This window comes from Nothoprocta perdicaria, unplaced genomic scaffold, assembly GCF_003342845.1.
Source record: "Nothoprocta perdicaria isolate Ctin4 unplaced genomic scaffold, notPer1 scaffold_11, whole genome shotgun sequence".
NCBI classification, from domain to species: domain Eukaryota; kingdom Metazoa; phylum Chordata; class Aves; order Tinamiformes; family Tinamidae; genus Nothoprocta; species Nothoprocta perdicaria.
The window spans coordinates 7,428,598-7,455,188 of NW_020454205.1; the positions used below are offsets into that span (position 1 = coordinate 7,428,598).

The window sequence follows — 26,591 nt, forward strand, 5'->3', positions numbered from 1 at the left end:
CTTGTTTATCTCTTACCATCTTAGTTTGTCTTTTTGCAACAATCTGTTGTTTTTCTTGGTAAACATTCTTTTCTGGTTTCTCCAGCTAAAGAAAAAAATCTAATAATCTCTTCCTCTGATCTGGGTGTCACACAGAACAGGCGATTAAGTGCACTTGAAGCACTAAATGCAGCAGTTGGCACTCAGTCATTTCCACCCCCTACAAGGATTTTAACAGGATGAATCTGTTGTAAAAGGAACACGAGGCCCTGCACACAGGGGCAGAATTAGGCCCACGTGAACCAGGCGTGATAGCTACTAGAGGGCTAGAAAAACTAAAGAGCCACAAACTGACCTCTACAGTCCTTATAATAAAGGTCCCCTGTTGAGACAGTCTTGCATTCATTAGCTGCTTGCAGCTGATGACCTAACACAAGTCTAATAAAACAGCATTTTGGATTCAGTCCTTCCCAGAATCATAGGGAAGAGCCCAGGGCATTCCAGCAGGATGTACGTGGTTTTGGGAGATGTAAATACAGCCCAGCCCAGCATAGCACAGTACTCTAACCATTAGTTCCTTTTACTAGAAAAATACACAAGAAAACTGCTACAAATAGCTCACCGTGCCTCCCAGAACTGAGCTCAGCGTATACTCCTGGTTTTAGGCCGGTTCCGTGTACACTAAGGTCAACCCTGCAGGTCTCTGCCTCTAAGTTGCTCTCTTGTTCCCTGCCAGACTGAGCAAAGGGGATCAGCCCATTAAGTTTTCAGCCTCTAAAGTAGAAACACATGCCCGAGTCAAGAGGGCTTTGTTGGCTGTTCTAAGCAGCCGGGGAGCTGCCCAGCAGGTATGGCTTATTACTGAAGGCAGCTTCAGGGGACGTGATGCTAATTAGACCTGCCAACAACACGACAAATAAACAAATCCAAAAGAAAATGTGACATGAAATTATACTGAACAAAACTGGATATGGTGGTAGATTCGGGAGAAATATTTTCCCTGTCCTAAATCCAGCTTTGAATTGCCGCCTTCAGCTATTTTTTCTGCCTTTCCTGAGCATCTGCTTTCTCTTTGCATAAAAAACAAAGGGAGTCTAAAGCCTAGAGAGATTGTTTTACTGCCTTCCCCCCCCCCCCATAAAAGAAAAATACCTGGACAAATATATACCTACTTTCCCAGCTAGTTTTCACTGGAAATTATCTGATTTTGAAGAGTTTCCTGGACCCCTTCTTTTCTTTCCATTAAAACAATATAACAGAGCAGAATGCCTTTCCCTTACTCTTAATAGATACTCAGAGCGAGGGTGGCATGAAAAGAAATTCAGTAAGTTCATGATTGTACCTGAATGTCAGACAAGTAAAATATTTTTCTTCATCTGAGTCATCCTGCATATTAAAAATCCCAAAGGCAACTGGTTTTGCTTCACTCTGGTCTATTAGGCAACATAGTAAATGAAATCCTGGCCCCATTGAAGTTAATAGGAGTTTTGCCCTTGACTTTGGGGGAGACTAGATGTCACTTCTTGTATATATTACCTCTTGTGCATGGGTTGGTTACTCTCAAGTTAAACTCCATGAAAAATCAGGACAGAACTGTATTTAAAAAGTGAGCATTTTATAAGACTTAGGTAAAGACACTTCGGGGAAAATAAAATACAAATTAATCACTTCACGAATCATTGCTGCATTATTATACTTTCTATATTTCTTTGTTCTTTGACAACTCTGACCTTACTTGACTTTGTAATGCAGCTGGCCTTCTGCACAAACTGCTTCCATGACATTTCGCAAATACTTTTCCAAAATGCATGCCAAAGAGATCCTGTCACAAAGTATTCAGCTATTGGAAAAATACATACTGTCTCTTGACTGAGCAGAACTGCTTTTCTCTGCTTCTTCACATACTGTTCAAGAGAAATTTAAGATTTTCTGCTAAATCAATATAATCTCACAGCATCTGCTGCAGATGTCTCTTCCTAATGGCTTTGTGTTTTGCTCCAAAGATAATCATCAGATGCAAAATCTTTCTACTGCTGCCAACAAAATTATGATTTGTTTCTGTAGTTCATTAAGTCTCCTCACTATGAAAACAAGCCAAAAGGTTTGCCACTTAACATGCACATCATTCTCCCTCTCTCCATCCACTCCCTGATTTCCAATCTTCAGCAGCTTATCAGAAAGAAACATTTGCTCATTGAGAAACGGGCTAAATTAGTATATGGTTGTTGCTGTGCAGACACATGCTCCAGATCTTCACTTAGCGCACAAGTCCCATACCACAAATTAGTATTCATTATTACCATCAACTAAATATCCTTATGAGTCCCAGGAATTCATTTGTGAATGGCAGTGCAAGAGACCTCCTGCACTTACTTAATATTTAATATTCTCCACTATTTCCCAGGAATACAGTAAAATGCTATTATAGAAGTACTGCACTCTTCACACACACACACTCCCCTGCTATGTTACTCACTTTTACCAAATAAATGCCTCAGGAACAGCTTTAAAAAGTCAGGCTTACTCAAAAAGTCACTGTGGAGTTGCACTGACTGCCCCGAGTTCTGCAAATGCATCTTTATCCTGACAAGTAATACACCAACATAGCATCTTTTGGTACATATGTACAATTATGATGGAGGTATTCACCTCCATGGAACACCACCACAGCCAAGTCATTCAGCAAGCAAACTCCTAGTTCAGAGGCTCCCTGCCACCCCCTGAACACTAAGGCTTGTATCTCTGGGCTGAAATTAGTAGGCTAGGTGGTAGGTCTAAAGTTAGATAGTATCAAAAAGCCCTTTTGCCTCTCCCATCCTCTTCATTAGATACCCACAGCAAGCCAAGCTCACATTTTTTCCATAATCGTGTTTAACAGATTAATGTATTGACGTGTTTGCCAGAAAATGGGCAGAAGAATGAGTGAATCGTACACCAATGAGTTAAAGCACATTTGGGGGACATCTGCCAAACAGAAAGACAAGGCCATTTACTGAAATGCGTGACAGACTTCAAACCAGCAAAGATCCTGCAAGTCTCCATGAAGCTGTGCAATCCCACCCATCATTTTCAAGCCATTCCTGCAACACAGATCACTGGGATTTTTTTTTAATAGCTTAAATTTTGCATATAGGAGCACATCTGAAAGTAAACAATATTCAGAAATGACCTCCCAGGAGAAGAAATATTAAAGCTACACAAATGGATATACCTGTCAGATAAATCCAAACCACTAGCCCCCTCAGCTAGCTTAATAGGACAGAGTCCCAACATACCATAATTAATGAAAAGGTCTCCTACTTGAAAAAATAATATCAGCTTACAGAAATGGTCATCTTGTAAAAGGAGTTGTCATTAAGTGTCCTAAAGCTAGAAAGGATGAGGGAAAGAACATGTTTACCAAATCTGTATGATATAGTAGGAACACAAATGGATAGTCCCATAGTTAGCACATTACCCTGGGACATAAGGACATGGCATTTCCACCTGCCTCAAACACTCCATACAGCTTAGGAACTAGACATTATAGCCCTTATTGCCAACAAAGTAGATGTGGTAAATGTTAAGGCTTGCATAGATATTATTTCAAAGGACTTGGGACCACACTTACACCTATGCCTGAGTGCAAGCTATTCTTGATGAGATTAGTCCTCAGGTATTTTATTGCAAGTTCCCTTCTCTGCTAGGGAAGGGGCATACCACAATCCACTCCTGGGTGCAAAGGAAAAGGAATTTTTCTTAGCATTTCCCAAAGTGGTCACACGTCATCTGTTTTCCACAATTTTTACAACAGCCCCAGGAACCAAGACAGACACTGGATGCCAGGTTTTTCGGAAGAATCTATTTTGAAATATTATTGTGCACTTGACATGCATACAGGCCTGTTTTCTTGCAGCAGCAGCTTTGTTTTTCATTTCAAAAGTTTCTCCCTGAAGAACACTCAAAGAAAGTTCCTAGGAGCAGTAGGCTTTGTGCTTAAATGTGTATATTCAGAATGTTTTGGGGGACAGATTTTCAAGGTTCTGGGAGGGTCCTGAATTCATTCTGTCACTGCTTTTCATTTATGCCCCCACCACTAATAAATGCAAGTCCAGCCAGCTCTTCTTACAAGGGATGAGGAAGTGCTTATTCTCAAAATAGATACCTCAAGTATGTTTGACAGAGCCAACACCAAGTTTCCTAAGAACTCAGTGTTTGAGGAACACAAGACATCAAGTGGATCCTACAGACAGCTGGGGGATGTTCAAATACTTGACTCAAACACCAGCATCAGGCCTTTCCTTCCATAGTCTTTCCTGGCTTTCAATGGCCTGCCCTGCCTTTCCCCCCAAAAAAAGGGATTGCAACAACTTAACTACAAAAGTTTGGAAACAAAATAGTGCACGAATAAAGAAGTCATTTGGCTTTTATGGAAGGTCAGTTGCAGAAAAGTCTTTCCAGCATCACAAGGAAAAGTTACTAGAGAAAAGTCACCGCTAGGATCTGCAGAACTCATTCAGCAAGACCAGAGGGGAAAATAAAGGCAGGCTAAATTCCATCCACTCTTAACCTATGCACATTCTCTTCCTCAAGATCAGGAGTTTTTTATGTACTTTCAGCCTCATTCAAAAAAGAGGCAGCTTGGCAAAAAAAAAAAAAGCTCTCAAATAATTTAGAAAGACAGCTACTTTTTCCTGTGAAGTTTTCTTCATGGGGAAAAAAAAGGTACTATACTGTGGGTGAATTGCATAGGATCTCAAACTAACCTTTGCTTGTCCTTTCCTTTATTTCTCCTTCTTTTGTCAGATTCTTCAGGCATCTCCTTGTAGCAAGAGGTGAAATTGTTCTGTGTGTAAGAGTGCAAATCATTCAAGGTTAGATATGTAGCCCACTTCACACCATGTCCCAGTCCTCTGCAATTATAGAGATGCTTAGAGCAGAGGTGAAAATAGAGCTGGAGAAGCTGTATTGAAAGAATATTGAAGGAAAAGGGTGTCTGACAGGAAAAAAAGAAAAATTATCTTGTTCCATCATTTTCTTTTGGGAGGCAAAGAGCCACTCCAGAGAAGGCCACAAGCTGTCAGCTTTGCCAGCTACAGGGCTTTGCTTCAGTTCAACAGAACTGCTTGGCACCCCAGCCCCCACGCAGGCCCAGAAAGGAGATGGTCGAGGTTTTATTTGCATCTACCCCATCTGTAGCCTCAGTCACTCCATGGAGTGGCTTCTTGTATCACTGTACATTTCCCTCTCCCTGCAAAGCTGATGAGAGATTGTGTTCCTACTGCAAGCAGGTGTATTGGCACAGCCAAAATACCTTTTATCTCCCTTTTAAGCTCATGCTAGTGCTTTGTAACCCTTAAGCCACTGCACCTTCAGCAGGCATCCAGCAGGCTTGCCTAGTTTGCCCTGTCACGGAGCCATACTCAGCTTGCCTTGGTCTTGCTTTCCTCTCCTGCAGCCAGGCTGTGCCACTGGATGAGCCCTTCTGTGTGCAGAAGCCCATGGCAGAAGAAGACACTTGGCCTTCATTGCCCTCCAGGTGTTTAGCACTTGTACAGCTCATCTCAGCACTCATGGCAGGCATCACTCATCTCTTATCCTATTGAGCAGTCACTTCAGGACAGCAGCACAGCTCACACCGCACAAGTGATTCTGAAGAGGAAAACTGCTTTCTGTCGCCTTACTATCAAAAGGTGAACAAAAGACAAATATATGGACAGTTCAGCAACTCAGGACAGTTAATAAGTTCATTAAAACAAAATGTCCAACGTTCTTCAGTACCACATTACTTACCTACATAAAAAGATGATAGTTAGTCTTCCAGTCAGAGTCTGGATACACTTAACATATTGCAAGCAGAACTCAAACTGCCTAAAATCAAAATCTCTTGCAGACTTGATGCATCCTTACAGGAATCCTGCTGGATAAGCCCACTCCTGAGATGTTGCAAATGGTTACAGTTACCTTGTGGTAGGTGGGCAGAGCAGATGTTAGAGGTAGAGGTTACCAGATTGGATTTCTGGAAGGGTGCAATCTACTAGAGGATACACTTTGCGTAGCTCTGTTGGTTTTGGATACAACAGGCCTGCTGGGACACTGAAAACCTATTTTGAACTCTAGTCAATCTATTAAATCTATCCAAGAGAATGAAATGCTTCACTGCTTATCACTGCAAGATATGACTGAATGGTGCTTGGGGTTTAAATTACCATATTTAATTAAATGTAAGATACTGAAATGCTTGGGGAAATCCACTAATGAAATTTCACTGACTGCAAAGTATAGGCCTGTCATTGTCTCCCTCCTTCCATTATCCAATCTTTAATGCATTAAAAAACATTCTTTAGAAAACAAATATTTTTATTGCTGCAAGACACATTAGTCTTGACCTTGGGAACCTTCTAGTTTGTTTGTTACACTATGGTCAATATTAACAGTTCATTAATAAATTTCACTAGCCACAGATGTTGTTTTACCTGTACCAGTAAATGATCAAATAATTCATCTTTGGACAAGGCAGCACAAGCGAAGGTGCCTGGAAAAAAAAATGGGAGGAAAAGCAAGTTTTACCCTCTGGTAAAGCATTAGTGGCCAAGAGCAAAACTGACCATTCACTTAGCCCCACCCATAGCAGTTACTACAGGTTTGCAGGGACACAAATACTAGGCTCCCTATGTGCTTTTCTGCCCTCTGTTTCTCATCCACTAGAACCATTTCAGTCTTTAGCCAAATACGGAAATCGGACATGCCTCAAGGCAGCCTCAAAAATCCATCTCTATAAAAATCAATCTGCCTTAAAAACACTAAGACAAATTCATAGTCCAAGTCCAGGAGGGAGCTCTTAGTTGTATGTCATTAGGATATTGCGCTTCTGGGTGGTTTCAGGAATTGGTCTTACTCCATAAAAGTCCCGGCCATTTGGGACAGGGAGAAATCACCTCTTTCCCAATGATATATTGCCCTAGTCAGCACCTCGCTGGTGCTCCCGAGCACGACTGCTCTCAGCATAGCTGAGCAGCCTCTGCATGATGGGTCAAGCTGCTATGAAATTGCCCCTCCCATGCCCAAGACCTGCCAAAAAACAGATTTGCCAGCTCTTGGGTACAACTCAAGATCTCTCTTCCCTACCTACTTAGTTGCAGAGGCTGAGGGTCCAGCAGCTGCAAAAAAACCCCTGCCCATTTACCCACTGCTTGCGAGTGCCACACACCACAGGAAGAGCCTTTGGAGTTACCTTTGTCAGCATCTGAATGACAAGGGAAAAGGCAGTTGGTCAGTACTTAGCCACAGACAGCCACCAACCAGTAAACTACGTATTGGAAAGCTGAAACTAAGAGGAAAGGTACACAGCAGTTCAGGACTCAGTCAGCACCCATCTAACACACCTTATCTACAAAAACATTGACCAGCCCTTCACATCCTTCTTTGTTACAGGTTGATGAAGAACTGACTGCCAAAGAAGAGGCTGCCTTACAGAAAAAGCCCAAAAAGGAGAAAGAGAAAGAAAAAGAAAAAGGAAAAGGAAAAGGAAAAGGAAAAGGGAAAGAAAAAAAGAAAGAAGAACAGAAAATAGAAAAGAAAGCTAAAGTAAGGGTTCCTGCACTAACAATAGTTAGCAGTTTGTGAAAGAGCCAAAGACAAGCCCTGCATGGGCAGAGACTCAGTTTACATTAGACAAGTCACCAAGGCTCTAGGCTTGGGTTCAGAACAAGAGTCATCTCAGGCTAATTATTTTCAGACTAAGAAACTTTGAATTTTACATTCCTCTTATTAGGAATGGGGAGTTTGCATGGCAGTAACTCAGTGAACAATCTTGGGAAGGGGTGAAACAACTAGAGACAGATGAGGGGAAAAATTGTGCAGCTTGCAAGTTTGCACCCTCCAGAGAACTGCTGCTCTTTGTGTAAACAAAACAGTGGCCTGAGCATTTCCACTTTTGATGCAGGGTACAGAAAAGTTAGTCTAGCACACAAGAACTGGGAAAGAGTTTCATTACTCATCTCAGTTTGCTTGCATTTCAAACTAATTAATTACATTTTGCTAAAGGCCAACTGCTTAGCTGATGCTACAAGCCAATATTTTGCAATCCTGTAAACAACATTTTCAGTTCAGGTTCCTTGGATGGGAACTCCCTTTTGCCTCAAGGCACAGGGACACCATCTGAGCCTGAGCTGCTATACGTGATGTGTTCCCTGAAGTCTTTGATACAGCATGCCTCAATTTCCAGAGGGTGTGCTTTTAAATTATTTCAGGAGAAACTTAAGAGGAAAACACCTGGCAAAACAAAGAGCAGCCAGAGGGTTATGAGATTGTTGCAGTGAAACATGCAAAAATAGGCTCTGTAACAAGTAGAGGCTTTTGCTGAAGCAGTAGCTGTTGTTTCTCCGTTGCTTTAAAGCAAAATTATTTTTACGTGTTATGAAAATAGCTTATCAAATGAGTTTTTTTCATAAGTGTCATTAATTGCACTGAGATGAGAAGGAAGAATTTTCTGGGACAAAACTCACTGCAAATTTTACCCAAATCAAACTCCAACTACAGAACAATCACCAAAAAATATTGTTCTGACATGGTGACTATTGTTCTGACTAATTTGGATGGAGGTCAAGTGCTACCTTGCAATTCAGTGTTCGCATCATCTGGCAAAGATGTCACATTCAAATGACGAAACTTGCCTCTTTTGCAGCCATGTTTCAGGTTTCTGCATTTTTGTCTTCTTTTGCCTTCCAATTGCAGACACACATTGAGCCAAGGGAACCACAGACACCTGCTTTCCAACCCTTTTAGCCTCATGTCCCAATGCCAGGTTAAATGGGCAGCAGCTGGTCCTGTACAGTCCTGGAAGGAACCTGAAAACTTGATTTCAGCTCATGCCCATCTTCAAGCACCACTGAAAGCATCAACCCCCAAGCACTAGAAGGGGGACTGCAGGTGCCACCTCATTGTCACATAGCCAGAGCTGAGGCAGTCTCAGGGGGTCGCAGCACAGGGTAAGATGCCAGCAGCCCTGAGCCCAGTCACACTGACACTGGATCGTCGCCGATGCTTCTGGCAACGAGTCCTAGCACAGAGTTCAGCTCTGCGTGACCCTTTGTTACTGCGACCCCCCAGGCCTGCACAGACACTGCAGAGCTCCCAGGGAAAGTGTAGAAAGTGCCGTGTACAAAGGCACTTACTTAGAAAAAGCTTTTGAAATTACAGTCTTTAAAGAATACTGTCATTCACAACTATAGAATCCTGTACCTTACCATAAGCCAGGTTCAAGTGGAAGGCATTTACCAGGATGTCCTCTAATAGCTTTCTAAAGCTTTTCCTTTATCCTCTGCCTTTCCCCGTGCAGCTGGCCTAAAGCAAAGCAATGTGATGCCTCTGGAGTCACAGCATAGCCAAGGGAAGAGGTTACTCCAGACACTTCAAACTAAGCCAAAGCAAGAGGCTAATGTTCAGACATGCTCAAAACACCAAATCCGACCTCACTTTCCAAAGGTGGAGGTAAACTTGCTCATCTGCTCAAAAACATGACTTCCACAAAATACATGCACTTCCTCACTCTTTAGTTTTTCCTTGATAAGGACCAGTGCAAAGCCAAAAAATGGAATCACTCTGCCCTCACAGCCTCAGAAAGGTTGTTTCAAATATGTGGAAAAGTAAAACACAATATAGAGCTCTGGGACTATATAACTTGATGTCAGTCTTGTCTCTTCAGCCATCACGAATCTTGACAAGTAAAATTCAGAGCCACTATCAGGTTCTGTATGGTTCATTGAAAAAGAACAAAGGGAACATTCTTCCCAAGGTTATAGCACTGACAGGGAAAAATAGTGGCAAAGACCAGTTGAGAAGTAGTCAGAAAGGCTCTAACAGCAGGACTCTTATTAAAATATGTATGGGCTATAAGTCATAGTGATGCAGTCAGGGAAAAAAATTCCTACTTTGAGTTCTTTAAGAAAACAAAAGTTTGATCCCAGAAGGAAATTTAAGCATTTCTAAAGCCTGATAGCCATCTTTAAAAAATACATATTTGATATCAAAGTAATTCCATTTTCTTCTCTGCAAGGTGTTGATCTGATCTCCCATTGGGCACCCAAGGAGAAAAAAGAAAACTTTAGCACCGTATGATCCCTCTTTCTAAAGCTAGACCAGCCTGACCTGTTCTACACTAACACGCTGCAACCTGCCTGGCTCACAGGCCAGGAGCAAGGCAGCACGATCCCAAATTTCATCCAACAATATTCAATAGAGAGAGATGCACTTTGCCAGAAATGAAATCCATCATCAAAATCTCCATAGCAAAAGTGCAGAACAAAATCAATTCAGAACATTACCTGGTGGTAGATTGAGAATTCTTTAGCACACGTCAGACTTCAAAAAGGTTCAGAAGCAGTAAAAACATTTATTTCCATATATGTACTTAAATTGAAGAATACACTGATGGCTCAGGGTGCTTTAGAGGAGAATAAGCATGGAATCCATCAGCTGAATGTAGAAAAATACATCAACTACCTTCAAAAGAAAAAGAAATTCTTTACATTGGCTCTTATGCTCTTAGTAAAGAGAAGAGGAAACAGGAGAGCAGGATTCTGCAGCTGGTCTTTGGGACACAGAAAGGTTTTGAACAAAGTCAATGAACCTGACAGCAATATTATCTGCTTCAGTGTATAAAATCACTGAAGCCAGTAATTAAAGTGATTTATTGGCTTATTTTTAACAATAAAAGAAATGTGAATATTCTTTATGATGTTCAGTAGCTAAACCTGAGTAACTCCCACTTTTAGAATTCTGCTTTTTTTTTAAATAATTAGCAGTCTTCAATCTCCCTTACAACAGTGTATTTTAATCATTTTCTGCAAAGTACAATTCAGTGAAAAGTGCTAAAGCAATAGAGCAAATTTGGATTGTGCCCACTGCAAAAAAAAAAAACAAGTACGAATCAAAGTCCCACACCCTGAGAGAACCAGGAATATACCAGAATAACAGGGAATTTGAAATCCATGTGTTAAATCCTTAGGCACTTGCTTTACCAAATTGATTCTTGACCTTTGAATCATACTCTGAATCGCAGGCTCCTGAATCTTCCCAGTGCACCTGTAGACTATAGGGTGGGAGAGAGAACTGTATTTAGGTTTGCACGTCTTTATGGCCAAGCTCTAATTACTGCAACACCATTTTAAATAGATATTTAATAATTCACATGACCTGGCTGCAGCTGTATCTGCCAGTAGCAGGCATGCCAAGGCACCCAGTTACAAGGACATGCAGTGGGGTTTTCTGGCAGGGCAGGAGGAAGGGAGGAGGGCAGAGTTACTATCCTAACTGATACTGAGAGGTTTACAGACTGCACATTCATTAAAGCCTTAAACGACTTGTGGTATCTTGCACAAATCCACATTCGCCTCCTCCTTAGGGATCTAATTTTCCACTAATGGCTATAAACTTGCTAAAAGTTAAGTGCTTATGACTGACAAGGTATAAAACTCCTGATAATCTTCTGCCAAGTTTTTTTCTCCCTTTTCATCAAATACTGATTCAGTGAAATCAAGGTGTTTCAGGAACGTGTCCATGTCAGTTACTTTAGGCAGAAAAATGTCAAAATATTTTGATAAAGTTGAAACAAAATACTTTGTTTTGCAAAAACTACTAAGATCAGTATTTTTCTTTCTGATTACAGATGATTCAACCGTTTGGAATTATCCACATGTTGGGAATTCCTGGTTTCTTCTTCCCTCCCCCACACCTTTTCTACCACCCAGGAACAACAACTGAAAAAAAAATAGCCAGATAACTTCATTGGCACTTTGGAAATCTCCTGCTTGTATTAATCAAGTTCAATTAAGCACATATCTCTAATTCTTGTAACTTCAGTAGGTTAACTGGTGAATTGACCCTCACTTCTCTCAAGGAAATAAAACTTTCCTACAACTTGGTAGGATAAAAACATAGTTTAACAGCTTAATGCATGCTGTGAGGAAACAACAGTTTCTTATTCTTGTAAATGATTTAAAGAAGCTCAAGTCTGGACATTTTGTATACTTATGAAATTTCTTCATACTAAAAATGTAATTCCCACCCTCAAATTTAGGGAGAGGAGGAAGGCTGGAAAATGGCTCCCAGTAATTTCCTGCCAGTAATGGAAGAAGGAAGCAATCAATACAACAGTGAGTAGAAAAAACAGTTGCAACTGGTACGCTCTTCTAATTCAGCCTAATCAGAATGTCTTTCCTATACAGTCGAAATACCAGCTGCCCAAAGTATCAGCAGTACACAGATAAGTACATAGAGTTTGTGATGGGATTTTCAGTACCTCACATCTTCCTAGAAAGTCTTTGTAAAATAGTTGGGCTAACCATGCAAGAAAACACAGCTCTCTATAGGTAGAAGTGAACAAACCAGATCCAAGTGCTTTATTGTATGTGGAGGAGCTTTCTTATAGCTTTTCACACCTTCAGAAAATCCAAGTGGCAAATAATTTAGAAGCACTGCACTGTACAGCAGGTTTCTGCCTCAATATTTTCCTGCTACTGTAGTTCTTTATCCTGTTTTTCTCATTCATGGAAAATGTCCATTGAGTTATTTCCATCTACACTGCAACTTGTCAAATTACTATTACAAGATTTAATAAAGAATCTTTTGTTTAAACAAAGGTGGCATGGGAAATGCTGCTGGACTTTGAATATACTTGCCTTAAAGTATATGCAACTTAACGGCTATAACTCATAGCTAGCAGACTAGCTGATTTTTTCATTTTGAACAATAAAAAGGCAGATTTTATTTAGTCAAAGCATTTTCACTGAAGGACATTCTGCTCTCTCCATTTTCTCTTTCCCTTCCCCTTTACACCCCAAATGCCTTTGGCTCCATTTCCTAGCCACTGATCTTTAACACATGCCCATTCACCCAAGCGAGGCAGCAGTCACTTGTGCTGGGCATGGAAGAGAGCAGGGAAGTCAGGCACTTACCTGAAATGGAATGGACAGCCTGACCCACGAACAGCATGACAGGCCTCCAAGGGTCAGACAAGCACAAATTAAAGATCTCACCCTCAAAGTGCATCTCAGTCTCAAAGACCAAACCTTCCAAGCTCCTTTTTCATGATTATTTCACATACATTTTATCCTCAAGCAATTATTTTTCAAAGCGTCTTTTCTCCTCACTTTGTAGAATTACTAGCTTGCTAAAATTCCTCATCTGAAATTCTCCATTATTCCCTCCTGCTAAAAAATCACTAGCATCAAGTTTTCTGCCTAATTTGGATTAGCTGGAAGGAAAGAAGTTCACAACTGGCTTTCCAAATTTACACCAGCACAGTTTTGCCTGACCTCTGCCTTCTAACAAGCACATTTCTCTTAAATGTTCTAACTCAGAGAAGCTGTGCAGTCAAAGGGGAATTCTTGCTCGAACGCTACATCAGAACCCTGCTGAATTCAGCAAGAGCCCTATATAAGGGAGCAAATACAGGTGATATTGTGCCTTAACTCATTAAGATTATTACATCCATGCTTTTCTGTATGCTCGGGACCAAATGGCATCTTACTAACAAAAACCACAAAGACTGTGCAGCATTTAAGTCCTCAATAAAATGCTGAACTGTGAACTCAGTTCTTCATATTTAAGCAGCTCACTTGGTCATGTTGTGGAAAACATGCCCGTGGGGGCTTTAAACGGTGCTTTCCAACACGGGCATGGATGTGACCAGATAAAAGCACTATGGGCATTGATGGCTTGAGAACAGGAGATGCCCAATTCCACGGCTAACTCAGGCAATAGCAAGGCAATTAGAAAAAGATAGGGGACATTTCTTACCCACTCTGTAACTCGAATACTACAGTTTACGTACTGTCATACCAAAAAATGCATCCTTTGAGATCTGCAAGCATCTAACGGAGAATTACTCAGGTTAGCTAACTTCAGGCATGCAAAGCTAAGGGCTGAATTAGGGCCTTTAGCATTCCTGAATAGCCCACAAAGCCAAGGACAGATACTATTATCCAAAGACAGGACAGATACTATCTGTCCATTGAGCCTGGGTTCCTCACTCAGCCATCAAAATGCATGCCCAAAGCCAGCATGAATACTCCAGCTGTCCCAACAGCACGTGCAGGAGCAACACGCTTGGCAGGTTAGGTCAGGCGTGGGCACAAGCCTTTGGTGGTAGGTAAGCCCCAGCACAGCAGAGTTCAGCATTGCTGCTCGTCTCCAGCTCAGCCTGAGGGAGGCAGCAGCTGGACCCGCAGCTCCAAGGACCCACAGAAGGAAACAGCATCCACACAGAGCACAACCAGGAATCAGGAACCTTCAGAGTGCAACGAGCTCCCCGTGCAAGATTCAAATAGCTACAGTTGTCATAAGCACAGCTAGAGTTTAATAGTTTAGCTAAGCTTCACAGTTTCTTTTCCTCGTAATTGCCTGGGTCTGTTTGACCCATATTTATTTTTAGCAAACTTAACTCCTCCACGCAGCACGGTGTCCTACCCTCATTCACAATCACTGAGTCTTTTACTGCAGGACAGTACCTAGGCACAGTCATCACCAGCCATTTGTCACTGCTCTACCTGGTGGTTGTTTGGAAGTATTTTATCCGTTACTCAGCTGTGGATGAGGTTTAGTTTTTCAAGGCATCAGGAAAACAACCTAGAGAAACTTTAACTGTAGAAGCTTAATGGTTCTCTTACACTGTAATTTACTGCATTTATTTTTGTAGCAGAATTATCTTGAATGTTTTTTGTTCTTTTGGGGATTTGGGAGATTTTTAACACTGGGGTCATTTTTCCATTCTTATGTAAAAATTGCTCAATACCTGTCACTGCATAGATTACATTTTGTACTGCATAAGTCTAGAAAACTGGAGCTGAATTATGAAAACTTCCTATCAAGTACCTCTGCACTAGAAGCATTTATAGGCTCTTATGAGCCTTACAAAAACCTGCCTAAATAATAGCTTGCAAAAGAGCAAACAGTTTGGGTTTTCTGAATTCTGCTCCCCTAAATCTTAACTAAATCATCCCATCCCCAAATCATTTGTTTTGTTCTTAGATTATTTAAACCTTTTCAGAGATGTAGGTCAGTTTTCACAAAGGTCTGAACATTTTAGTTATAGACACCTCCCGCCCCAATTTTTTCCTCCACCAAGCTAAAACTAAATTTAGCTGGAACTCATAAAGACTTTTAGTCTCCCTAAACCATATTTGGCAGTTTTACTAGTTGCTAAACTACATTTGCCAAGCCCTAAAACACTCATTTTATATGCTGTTGTTGGAAAGAACCAGTCTCTGTGCAAGCCGCATCGAACTTTTACACAGGAATAGCAGGAGTTTATGTGGAGCAAATGTAAGCAGCCTGAGTCATCACCCTGCAGCCCTCGTGGTTTCTACCTTTGCAAAGCCCCTGTGAGGCTGCAGAGCGCTAGTTCCCCCGTTATACAGATGGCCAATTGACATTTATTACTTGCTCAGTGTTAGCAGATGCTTGAGTTGGAACTTGAGTTCAGCCCAAACTGGAAGGTGCTGCAATATTGCATGTTTTTGCCTGCACCAAAAGATTCAACCTCCTGGCAACAGGCCTTGAAAGTGGTCATGTTAAGAAAAGCCTCAGGCTTCAGTCAGGATTATTCCAATTATTAGTCATAGTCTGTGCTCTGATGTTCGAAGATGCCAGAATTACCTTGTAGCCTGCAGAGCAAAAACTATTGTGCCCAAAGGGCTGGTTCTTGCAGTCCCATTACCAGACTCCTCTGCCTTTTGGATTCTCAGCTAGAGCATTACATGTAGAAAACAGTCTAGAGATAATCACACACTATTTTAGAAGAGGTGATTTAAATTGCTCTATGCACACACAGAAATAGTTCCCATAACTGGGTGACCCTTTCTGCAACAAAACACCGGGCTCCTTTTGACTGGTCAGTGAAAGCATAACATCCTCAGCCTCCTGACCTTCCTTTAAAAATAACTTTCATAGATCAACAAAATATTTCCAAGAACAACATAGCAGCTAACACCTATGAGTTATTGATCTCCCTTCTAAAATTAAGGACCTCTAACCTAGCAGCTAATAAAGCACTCATTGCCAGGTAATATCAAAGGCTATGGGCTGAGCTCTGTGATGATTATCACTGGTTTGTCTGCAATGGATATTAACTAGTAATCCATTTACAAAATGACAACAAACAATTATGGAAAAATAAAATAAAAATGTATAGACACCTCTATAAAAAAAATAAATACCTAAAACAAAGGATTCCTGTGAAAACAGAGTACTTGCAACCTGTTGACCCAGTCAGGAAAGTGTTTAAAAATTCACATAATTTCCACGTAATATCCCCTTTCCCCAAGGCTGAAATTCCAAAGCAGTAACCCTGGAGGAGTTACCTTCCAATGAGGGCAAATCAGCTTTTCCCTTTTGAAATATTATGTGGCATCTGTCGTGCCATTTGATGACCCAGGAGTAATTTAAAGCCATTAGCATCTAGACCTTTGAGTTTCTTTCCTTATGGCCAAAAAGGCACCGTCCTTTTACATCGCTACCACTTTTAGTTAGGAAATTAAGGCTACTCACTTGCAAAAACTATTCCCTATGCGCAAAGCCACAAATACTCTGCATGTAATTGGACTCTGAAACACTCTTAGAGGATGAAGATAGCAGCCAGTATTGTATTAACTGGACTAAAACTTGAATGATCTCCTATGGGTACTGTGAAAATCTTTCTGAATATATAGAGCCTTAGAAACAGCAGTGGGCACAAAGTATATCCTGTACAAAACAGATTCATAAAGGAGCCTATGTCTTAAAGTAGAAAGCTGTCATTTTAAATCATCTGGAAATTGAATTAGCCCATACTGCTGGAGATTAGCTGTCATTATAGAGATACTATCAGGGCTTGAAACGCAGAAAAATGAAAGATATGAATTGTCCTTTTTTAAATTAGCTCAAAAAATGTAGAAAGAGGAGAGGCGTTTCCGTTTAAAAGGTACCTTTTGCTAATAGCAGAGAATTCAGACACACAGAGCTCGCCAGACTGCATAAAGTACAAATTAGTTTGCCTCAGAAAAAGAATTGAATATCAGGATCATCAAGTACATTATCACAAACAGGATTTTTTGATCATCAGCTTGTACCAGCTTGCTTTGTTCCTGGACTTGAATCTGCTTGTTACTCATCTTCTACACATTCACTGCCAACACAAAAAAGGCACTATATCAGATGGGCCATGTGTATTTTTCAGGAAAGACTCCATTGCCTCAGTTACCATCAGACTTAAAACTCCCCAGATACTGTTCAACTCAGCATGGCTCTATATCACCCATGGGCTGGGTACAGCTTACTGCTCTAGCAGACTCGCTGTCCCCCTATTTCCATGCTCAGTGCAGTCCTTTACATATATCCCAGCGCTCCTGGACCATGTTATCATAATTCACACGGACCTGAAAAGACTAACTTCTTTCACAAGTTTAAACATTAACTTTCAACAGCCAAAAGTCCTCTTTAAATTCACGTTAGGTAATTGAATAGGAGAGAAAAAGGCTCCTCATTTTAAATTACAGCTTTTGGTCACCAAGGCAGCTGTACACCATCCAGGAGACACACTCAGGACAGGAACCATCTTTGCCACTTCATGGCAAAGATTTAAGCACAATCCTGTCAGAGAGCAGAAGAACACCACAGGCACAACACAGCTCAGCCTATACCTCACCCTCTGCTCTTGCAGGTGAGCAACACTCCAGGCTTTCAACTTTACAATCAGAAAATGACAACGTCGATATCCAATTATTATCCTCTTGAAATCCAATGCCAATTTGCAGCCTAAGGCCAAAAAGGAAATGTTAAACCCAAGATTTACAGATCCTAGCAAAAAAGGGCTCTGAACTTGCTAAGGGGTCCCTAGAGCCCGCTGCTTTCATGCTGCTAATAATTTAATAAAAGCTGCCTGAAACTACCTATTTTTTGCCTCCTGAAACGGTTGGAGAAACCAATGACTTCTGTAACTTTTCTCCCCTTCTTTCTATTGCTTGGATAACAGCCATTTGGAATAACAGAGATGAGGGATGGAATTTCCTCCAGGAGCGTGACCCAGAGCTGATCAAACAGGAGAAGCGGGAGGAAGTGGAGAAGGAGCTCAGAGTGCAGGTGTGCTTACAATACTAAGAGGACACTAATAATGTACATTGCCTCCATATATTTCTCTGTGGCTGTAAGAATTGGCCCCAGCAGAGACCTTACCTCCTTTCCAGAGGCTCTATCTGTTCTTTAATGCTTGTTTAGCTGAACATTTGTCTGGGGTGCTGGGGCAGAACAGAAGCCTTGGATAAAGACACAGCTGTGTTTGTCTGGGTAGGTTGACGAAATGATGCGGCAGGAAGTGAGGACCCTCAAACTGGTTGTGGACAAGGAGCAGAGCGATGAACAAAAAAAAGGGAAGAAAAGCGAAAAGGTAAGAGCAGCAAGTTGCAAGGTGAAACTCCTTTCTTCCCTGCCCAGAGATACAGGGATCAGCAGAGTCAGTTTCTTAGATACCTAGATATTTACTGAATCTCAAGTCAGAAATATTTGAAACCTATTAACCTATGAGCTTTTTTAGGGCTCTCCTGGCATATATTAACCTTTATAAGCATTAAGACATGTTGAACTATTTTGAATATAAAACTTTACCAGATAGTTGAGATGTAAGAGATTTCCAACCAAATAACAAGAAAACTCAAGCAGTTGCTCCCTCTATGAAGGTGACTGGCTCATATTAATAGAAAGTCATCCAAGGAAGACATATCTAGGTGCCAACAAGTTTTCCCAAGTTGCTGTTTTCCTTCTAAATGACAACTCTAACATACTTTACATTTGTACAACAAAAAATCAGCGAAATCACTAGTAACTTTTGAAAGTCTTGGGAAAATCATTAATTTTTCTATAACACATAATACACATGCAGCCAGGTACACGTTAACTATGTCACTACTTGCTATTGAATGGTTTGGGAACCTGTGATGAAGCCAAGTTACCTTAGGTATATGAAATTAAAGGCATAGATTTAATGTGTGTTACCCACTGAAACACAGCACATGTCATGTTCACATCTAGTTTCACAGCATTACAATACACACAGATTCCACAGCTTGTGGTTCTCCAAATTCCTCACCTAAGCATTTAAGCTGTAAATCATGTCAGTATAAAATAACTCAAAGCTTACAGAGCTTGCCATTCAATCAACAGTTCTACTTAAAATGCTCAGGGCAAATAGCCATCCCTAATCTCATGTTGTATTTCATTTCTGTAATCCTTTTTGCATGCAAATGCTTGCTTTTGCAGTACTTTGACTTAATTAATTAATTGTCCTTAAAAATGCTCTTTCACCTGACAAAGGTGCAAGGGCAATTTAATAACACAAGAGTGGAGTGACTTTGAAAACTGATACCAATTGGATTTCTGAACCAGTTTCAAAATAGTAAGGCTTAAAATTCCCAGACAAAAATACTGCAGCAGTCCTCCCAAAGTTGTCATGTGCAAACTTGGTCCTTCTAGATCAGCTGGTCAAAGTTCTGCTTCAGGATGTCACAGTGGAATTCTGAGGCTTAATCTCAGCTTTTTCTTCAATACACTGAGAAAGTTTGGTAGCTGTTTATTTAATGCCTGTTTCCCCATGCTGTGCCAGTAACTCAGAAGGAAAAAGGGGTGAAGGGAAGAAATGCTTACTTAGCAATGTTTTAAGGCCCCAAAAAAACATCTCTTGGGGAAAAAAAATGATTTTGGGATGGGTAATAGACTGACATACTCAGTATTTAGCCAAAAGATTTTTCCTAAGCAAAACTACTTGAAATAAGTATTTCCAAAGAGCACTGGCAAAGGCTTTTCTGAAGTTTGTGTAAACACTATCTCAGTCCATAAACCAACATAGTGCATACATACCTGCACGTATAGACATCGGGTCAACTTTATGGAAATCTAGGCTATATATTCTGGGGTGCATTAAGAAAAGCGTCTCCAGCAGGTCGAGGGAAGTGATCATCCCCCTCTACTCAGCCCTGGTGAGGCCACATCTGGAGTACTGCGTCCAGTTCTGGGCTCCCCAGTACAAGAGGGATGTGGAGCTGCTGGAGAGAGTCCAGCGCAGGGCTACCAGGATGATCAGGGGCCTGGAACATCTGCCCTATGAGCAAAGGCTGAGAGAGCTGGGTCTGTTCAGCCTGGAGAAGAGGAGGCTGAGGGGGGACCTGATCAGCGTGTATAAATACCTCAAGGGAGGCAGTGAGGAGGAGGGGGGCGGCCTCTTTTCAGTGGTGAGCAGGGATAGGACTAGAGGAAATGGCTTCAAACTGAAGCATCGGAAGTTCCACAGGAACTTAAGGAAGCATTTCTTCACTGTGAGGGTGACAAAGCACTGGAACAGGCTGCCCAGAGAGGTTGTGGAGTCTCCTTCTTTGGAGATCTTTAAAACCCGCTTGGATGCAGCCCTGTGCCACGTGCTCTAGGTGACCCTGCTTGAGCAGGGGGGTTGGACTCGATGACCTCTGAGGTCCCTTCCAACCTTCGGCATTCTATGATTCTATGATTCTATGATAACAAGCATTAACAAGGAAAATTTTGGAAGCAGTTTATCCACGTGCTATTCGGCAAAAATCCTCTTTTTACAGGGCTTGTGTTACCACATTCTGGGGCCCATAGTCCCTTATAAACTATGCACTGTCCAACAGTTGTGTCTTGATTCTCATCGTATCTGTGGACACATCTAGAGCCAGATGTAAAGTATTCCCTCCCCGCAAAAGGATGCCCTGCAAGTAAAACAGCATTCTCATGAGGATGCAGCGTTCTTCAGAGAATACCTTTCTGTGCTCTCTGGCAACAGGGAAAGGATGACAAGCATAATCTCTGAATGAGCTTTTAGAAAACAAAGTTTACTTTCCTGTCTAGGCAGAGCTGCCTCTTCTATTGTTAAAAAAAAAAAAAAAAAAGAAAAAAAGAAAAAAAAAAGAAAAGGATTTCTTCTGTTTTCTTTGCAGGAAGATAGCACAGTAGGGCTAGGGCTTCTTTGTTGTCAGGGTACAGTCTCTACACAGGGTGTGTATGACGGTCTCTTCCTTCAAGAGCACATTTGGATAAGTAGCATAGCTTTAAAAGAAATTCTGTTAAGTACACATTTTAATAAAATCTGCCTGTCCCTCAGGAAATAAGTATGAAGCTTTGTCAGTGGTCCCCTTCCTGAGGAATTCAGCACAGGCATTTTGGAACTGGACCCCAGAAGGAGCTGGACTCCCCCACAGCCTGTGTTTCAACTGGCTCAAGCCTTAATTAAGCAAAGTCTAGTAGCTGTTGCCATACTTGATGCCACTCCTTTATTTCAAGGCAATACACTCTGTAGGCTAAACTTTATTGCAAACTTCCAAACCTGCAGATACCACTTAACACTAAAGGCTTGCATTTACCCCTATCAAAAATTCTTCTTACTACTCCTGAAGATAAACAGCCCATTTACCACCTTCAGGAGAAAAAAAATAAAAAAAACAGCTTGGGTAAAAGGGTAAATTGCTCTTCTCATTACAAATAGGTCTCCAAATCATTAGGCTCTTGTGGAAATACATAAGCCAGTCAGGCCCAAGATGCAGTGAGTCACCTCACTGCCCTATGAGGCCACGTGCTTCTGCACTGTAAGCTTCCACCATAAGTTGTCATCGTGGTTCAGCGTCAACAGAGCCTCAGTGTCCTCATTCACATGGAGATACACAGGGTGCTGGGTTCTCAACAGGAAAGTTGCCACACGGCCATGGAGAGAGGATGAGGGCACAATAGGAGCACAGCAGTTCAGCTTTCCTCTGCAAACTGCTTTTCCTTCACTATTCATAGTGACAGGTGGAAAGAAAACAGATCATCTGCCAGCCATGGATCAGCAAATTGGGATTATAAGCACCTGTGTAAAGGGAGGCTGAAAAAAGATTTAAGAGATGAAGCTCTCAATGAGAGATATGACATTGATGTCTATGAAGGCTGGCAGAGAGTTGTCAGGAGGTCTAATTCCCCACACCCAGCCTGGAGTCTGCTACAAAGCATCTGAGAAGAAAAAGCTTTTCAGCAGTAACTGATTTACAACTCAGTGGCAGCCCTATGCCAAACTTTTTTTTTTTAAGCAAAATGTTCATCCCTTGAGTCCATCCCTTGCAGTTGACAGGTCAAGCCTGATTTGGATGTTTTAACAGATCCCAGTGCTTTACAGACAGTCACTTCAGATGTGCCATGTTCCCTAGTCCTGGTGCTCAGTGGGCTTTGCAGCCACAAGTGTTGCTCTTGGAAACATACGGCCAAACGCACCAGCACAGACTTGGCTTCCTTAAACCAGCTCTGTACAGTCACTAACCTGGAAGTTACATTTGAGGGTTTATCAGGGTGTTTTAGCTAGCCCATTGTGTTGCTTTTCCTATTGTCCTCCTCTAAGAACTTGCTTCTGATCCAGCTCCAGGTAAAGCCCCAAAGTGAATACACCCACACATTCACAAAATGCAGGGCCAGCACTCAGAAAAGCATATGGGTCATGGGAACGTACGTGTGTCAGGGCTTGCTAGCAGCTCCCCAAGACTTAAAACATCACTGTGTGATGCAGCCAGGCAAAACTAAAGCATCTCAGAAGAGAGAAGCTATAGCAATGACTCACAATAGCAATTTGAACATCATTCTACAGACTAGAACAAAGCTGCAATGGATAAGACCAGAAAATGGGAGACTGGAGTAGTTAAGATATGAAATAAGAGCTTGATGTACAGTTTTGGCTGCGCCAGAAGTGAAGAAAGGCTGGGTTTGAGGACAGTGATTCACAATTCCTGTTGGATTTATCTGCAGCTGCTGAAGAGATTACCACTCAGCCAACTGTGGGGGCCATAACCTCTTTAGATGCTGCAGCTAAATCCAAGAGGGATCACAAATTAGATCCCCATATTCAGCAAAGGCTTAATACTAAGTGGGAACACCTTGGTGTAAGGACCTTTTCAGTGCAATTATCAGAGGCTGCTCAGCCTTCGATTTGCCAGAAAAGATTTCTCAGGGCAGATGCGCACACACTGACTAGTGCAGCATGCACGAGGGATGAGCACAGGCCACATAAACCAGCCCTGTGGGAACTATGTTTCCCTGCTGCCTGTTTTCTTCCCTGTAAATCTGCACTTAGTCTGCTGGCTAGGCACGCTCCAAGGAACCCCCTCAAACACTTCCTATCCTGCTGCTTACACACTGCCCTGTAAACAGTGAGATAGCTAGAGGCAGCTGACTGCAGCAGCTTCCAAGCAAAGCACGAGGCAGATCCTGCCCTCTCCTTTCTGACACCAGAGATGCTCTGCTCTTGAATCTGGCTTTCAGTCTATCCCATGTTCACTCGTAGCAACATCTGAGCTACCCCAAACGTTTTTGTGGGATTGCACATTAAGAAAAGCTGCCACACTGAGCATTGAAGATGACGTTCTGTCATCTGCCAACAGATAACTGCAGTCCACTGCAGTGACATGTCAAAGCAGAAAATAACTGTATAAATGGATGGTTACACAGAAGCTAGACTGGCTTTTCAGAGACAGAAATACGATTTTCATTGTAAGGATAGACATGTTTACATTCATTAAACACTATCATTTTCTAAATAAGAGCAGTTCCCAATAAGACATACTGGAGGAAGGCCAGTGTCTACAATTCTTATTTACCCTTATCACATCTTAGTGTTTGCTACATTTCCCATAAATGTTGATATTGATTAGAAAAGCACATTGTTGCCCCTGCACAGCACATTTTTGTTTTGCTCTTGAGTTACTTTATTGGTGAAGCTGCCTTGAGGACGAAACAGTTGGCCCATAAATTCAGAGTGTTTAGGATCTTTATATGGGTGGAAATGAGCTTTCTTTCATAGTTAAACCCCATGATATGCAATTTCTAGCTTGTTAAAGAAAAGCTCAAGAAAAAAGCTGGAGAAGCATCAGGAAAAACCTCTGACACTTTCTCCATTTCCTCTTTTGCTAAAGCTGCATGGCACATGCTTTGCTCTTCCCCATCCTTTTCCTCAGGGAGAACACCACTTGCAGTCTTCTAGTGAATTTTTGCTACCAAGCTTGTTAATACAAAGAAGCCTGAGGTGTAGTTCTGCAGAACATTATTTGCATTCACCTAATCCAGAATTTTTTAAATACTAGCTTTTCCAGTTAGCTTATCCATATAGCTCTGGGTTTAATTAAATTACATTTGCCTCTAGGTATTTTTTTTTGCATTGTAAACAGTTACAGGTGATCCAACCAGAGATTGCTCAGATTACAGCTGTCCTAGAAAACTCACAGTTGACATATTTCTAATTCTTACTGATTCATTCCAGGAAAAACAGTGTTTTTTTTTCACATGAGTAGATAGGACTTCCTCCCTCCCCAGCATAACCTCTAGAGCTCTGCATAACTATTCATTAACATAAACAACAATTCCCAGGAAAGGGAACAAGCTTTTGGAAAGAATAGGTTTCTTGATCAACTAAGCATTTAAGCACATGCCTAAATATAATCCATTGACAAAGTCCCTGTGTTTAAATGTTATGTAATTCCACTGAAGGCATAAAGTGCTTTGCAGAACCCAAATGTGGATGCCAGTATTGAGCAGTAACATAATGTTGCATGGATTAATGATACCATCTCTTCTAATTATCCCTAACCATGAAATCAAGGAGCCTGACGTGATTCATGTCTGTCTTAGGCTTGCCATGGTTTTTGCAATATGTAAAGAAACTCATCACAGCAGCTTTCCCACAGTGTAAGAGCAGCTCTTTTCCCAACCTCATCAAGCTTCTTCCCCAAGGCATTAGAAATGAGAAAGCAGAATGGATATCTAACGGCTAGGAAGGGAACTAGAGGCTTAAGAGGATTGGATTCAGTTCCTAGTCCAGTTGTGAGCACCCTGCATGACCTCAGGGTAGCTGCTTATATATTTAAACCCACTGACAGAAGGTGTTTTGCCTTCCCCATGCTTCAGTGAATCATTTCTAAATGGGGACATCTCCTATGTGCTGTGAGGCAGGACTTGCCTCCCTCAGGGCATGCAAGGATATGATTTTTTCCCTTTGGATACTTCAGTGGCGAAGACCTTAGGAAAACCACTAAAGTGTTTACTAGCCAGCCTTCCTCACTTCAGATTCAGATAAAGCTGTACTAAACCCATTAATTCCTGCCTGTTTTGTGATCCTCAGAAACGAGAGAAGACTGGAAAAAAAAAGCTCAGAATTGACAGAGATCTGACTCCAAACAGGTAAAGACTGCACTGGTTACCCTGAGGCATAGATTGCACCATCTTTATTTGCTACACTGTCAAGCCTTTCTTTTTTTTAAGCTGAGAAGGTCAGTTTCAACATTTTTAGATTTGCTGGCATCAGGAGCCCTACAATAAGTAAAACCTCTTCAACAGCAACTATAAACATGCAAAAGCCTAAAACACAAACTATCAGCACATACACTTGAGAAAAACATATCTGCATTCCCAGTGATCGCTACCACCTCCTCTGCTCCCTTCTCCCTCAGCCATACGAGCTGACAGTTTCAGGGCATCACACATTAAAGGGCAACAAAACACTGCTTTAATGACAGACAGCAGAGATTTTACCATCTTCAACAGTACCCTCATTCTACAACACACCACAACAGGCAGTCTTTGACTTCAGTGATTCAGTTAATTCCCCTAGCTGAAGCTAAGCACATACTGCATTTGGACAGGATTTTGGCCCAGTTTTCCTCCCTTTCCAGCCCTCTCAGCAAGTGCAGAATCACCCAGCAGTTTCACTGACTGCCCAATTTTCTATCTGAACAGGGAAGGGAAACTGCAGATGGTCTCCTTACCCTATAAATCAGCCTTTTTATCTGAGGTAAAATGTGCCTATTGTATAAAAGTCAATCTTACTTATCAATACAAGTTCTGGCAAACCTGACAGTCTCTGGGGTACCCTTGGTCATTTTAATTACCTTATTTTACTTGAAGGATTGGAGAGCATTTCTTCTTCTGACAGTTTTCAGTGATCCCACAATACATTCACTGATAATCCAGCCCTTTCTCACCTGTGCACACGATACAGACACTGCTGAGGGCTGCTGACCCTGCAGCAACGTGGGGCAGGATAGAGTGAGCTCCCAAGGGAACAGGATTGGAGAACAACATGACAAGCAGCCCACTCAATCACTGCAGGAGAAAGCACATGGGATTTGCACCACAGTCTATTTGTCTAGGACACACAGGGAGACCTGGACTAGATCATTTGGGTGCTATCACTGCACAGATCAGTGAATGAACTTTAACTTGGCTTAAAGCTGAAAACCTCACCAAGCAAATATTTAAAGTAAACGTATCATGGATTAAAATAGAGCATGGCTTGTCCTACCAGACAAGTGCTAAAGTGTAAAAAGTATACTTATATTCGGTGCTTTTAAAACTACTCTTGAACATACCTACTTCTTATATGGAAACTAAAACATACAGACGTTATAGAACACACATGCTTTTGGTAGCTGGAATTTCTTCAGCGTTTTGGGTCCATGCTTTGTTCCCAGCTGAGCAAAGGAGAAAGCATTTCAGAGATAGCCAAGAGGAGTTCAGGTTCATTTCTTTTTACATGCTGGAGGTATCACAGGGGTTTTAGTGAGTAGTGGAGACTGATCACATCG

At 41.6% G+C, this 26,591-nt stretch overlaps 1 protein-coding gene across 1 annotated transcript in view; it reads left to right on the plus strand.

Moving 5' to 3' along the window:
- The window catches only part of IQCA1 (IQ motif containing with AAA domain 1), a 99,551-nt gene that overhangs the window by 49,095 nt on the left and 23,865 nt on the right, over positions 1–26,591 (plus strand). The window contains exons 8-12 of the mRNA XM_026048520.1: positions 7,393–7,545; positions 12,044–12,113; positions 17,969–18,075; positions 18,284–18,379; positions 25,130–25,188. Of these exons, the coding sequence (XP_025904305.1) occupies positions 7,393–7,545; positions 12,044–12,113; positions 17,969–18,075; positions 18,284–18,379; positions 25,130–25,188 (485 nt within the window). The remainder of the gene's footprint in view (positions 1–7,392; positions 7,546–12,043; positions 12,114–17,968; positions 18,076–18,283; positions 18,380–25,129; positions 25,189–26,591) is intronic.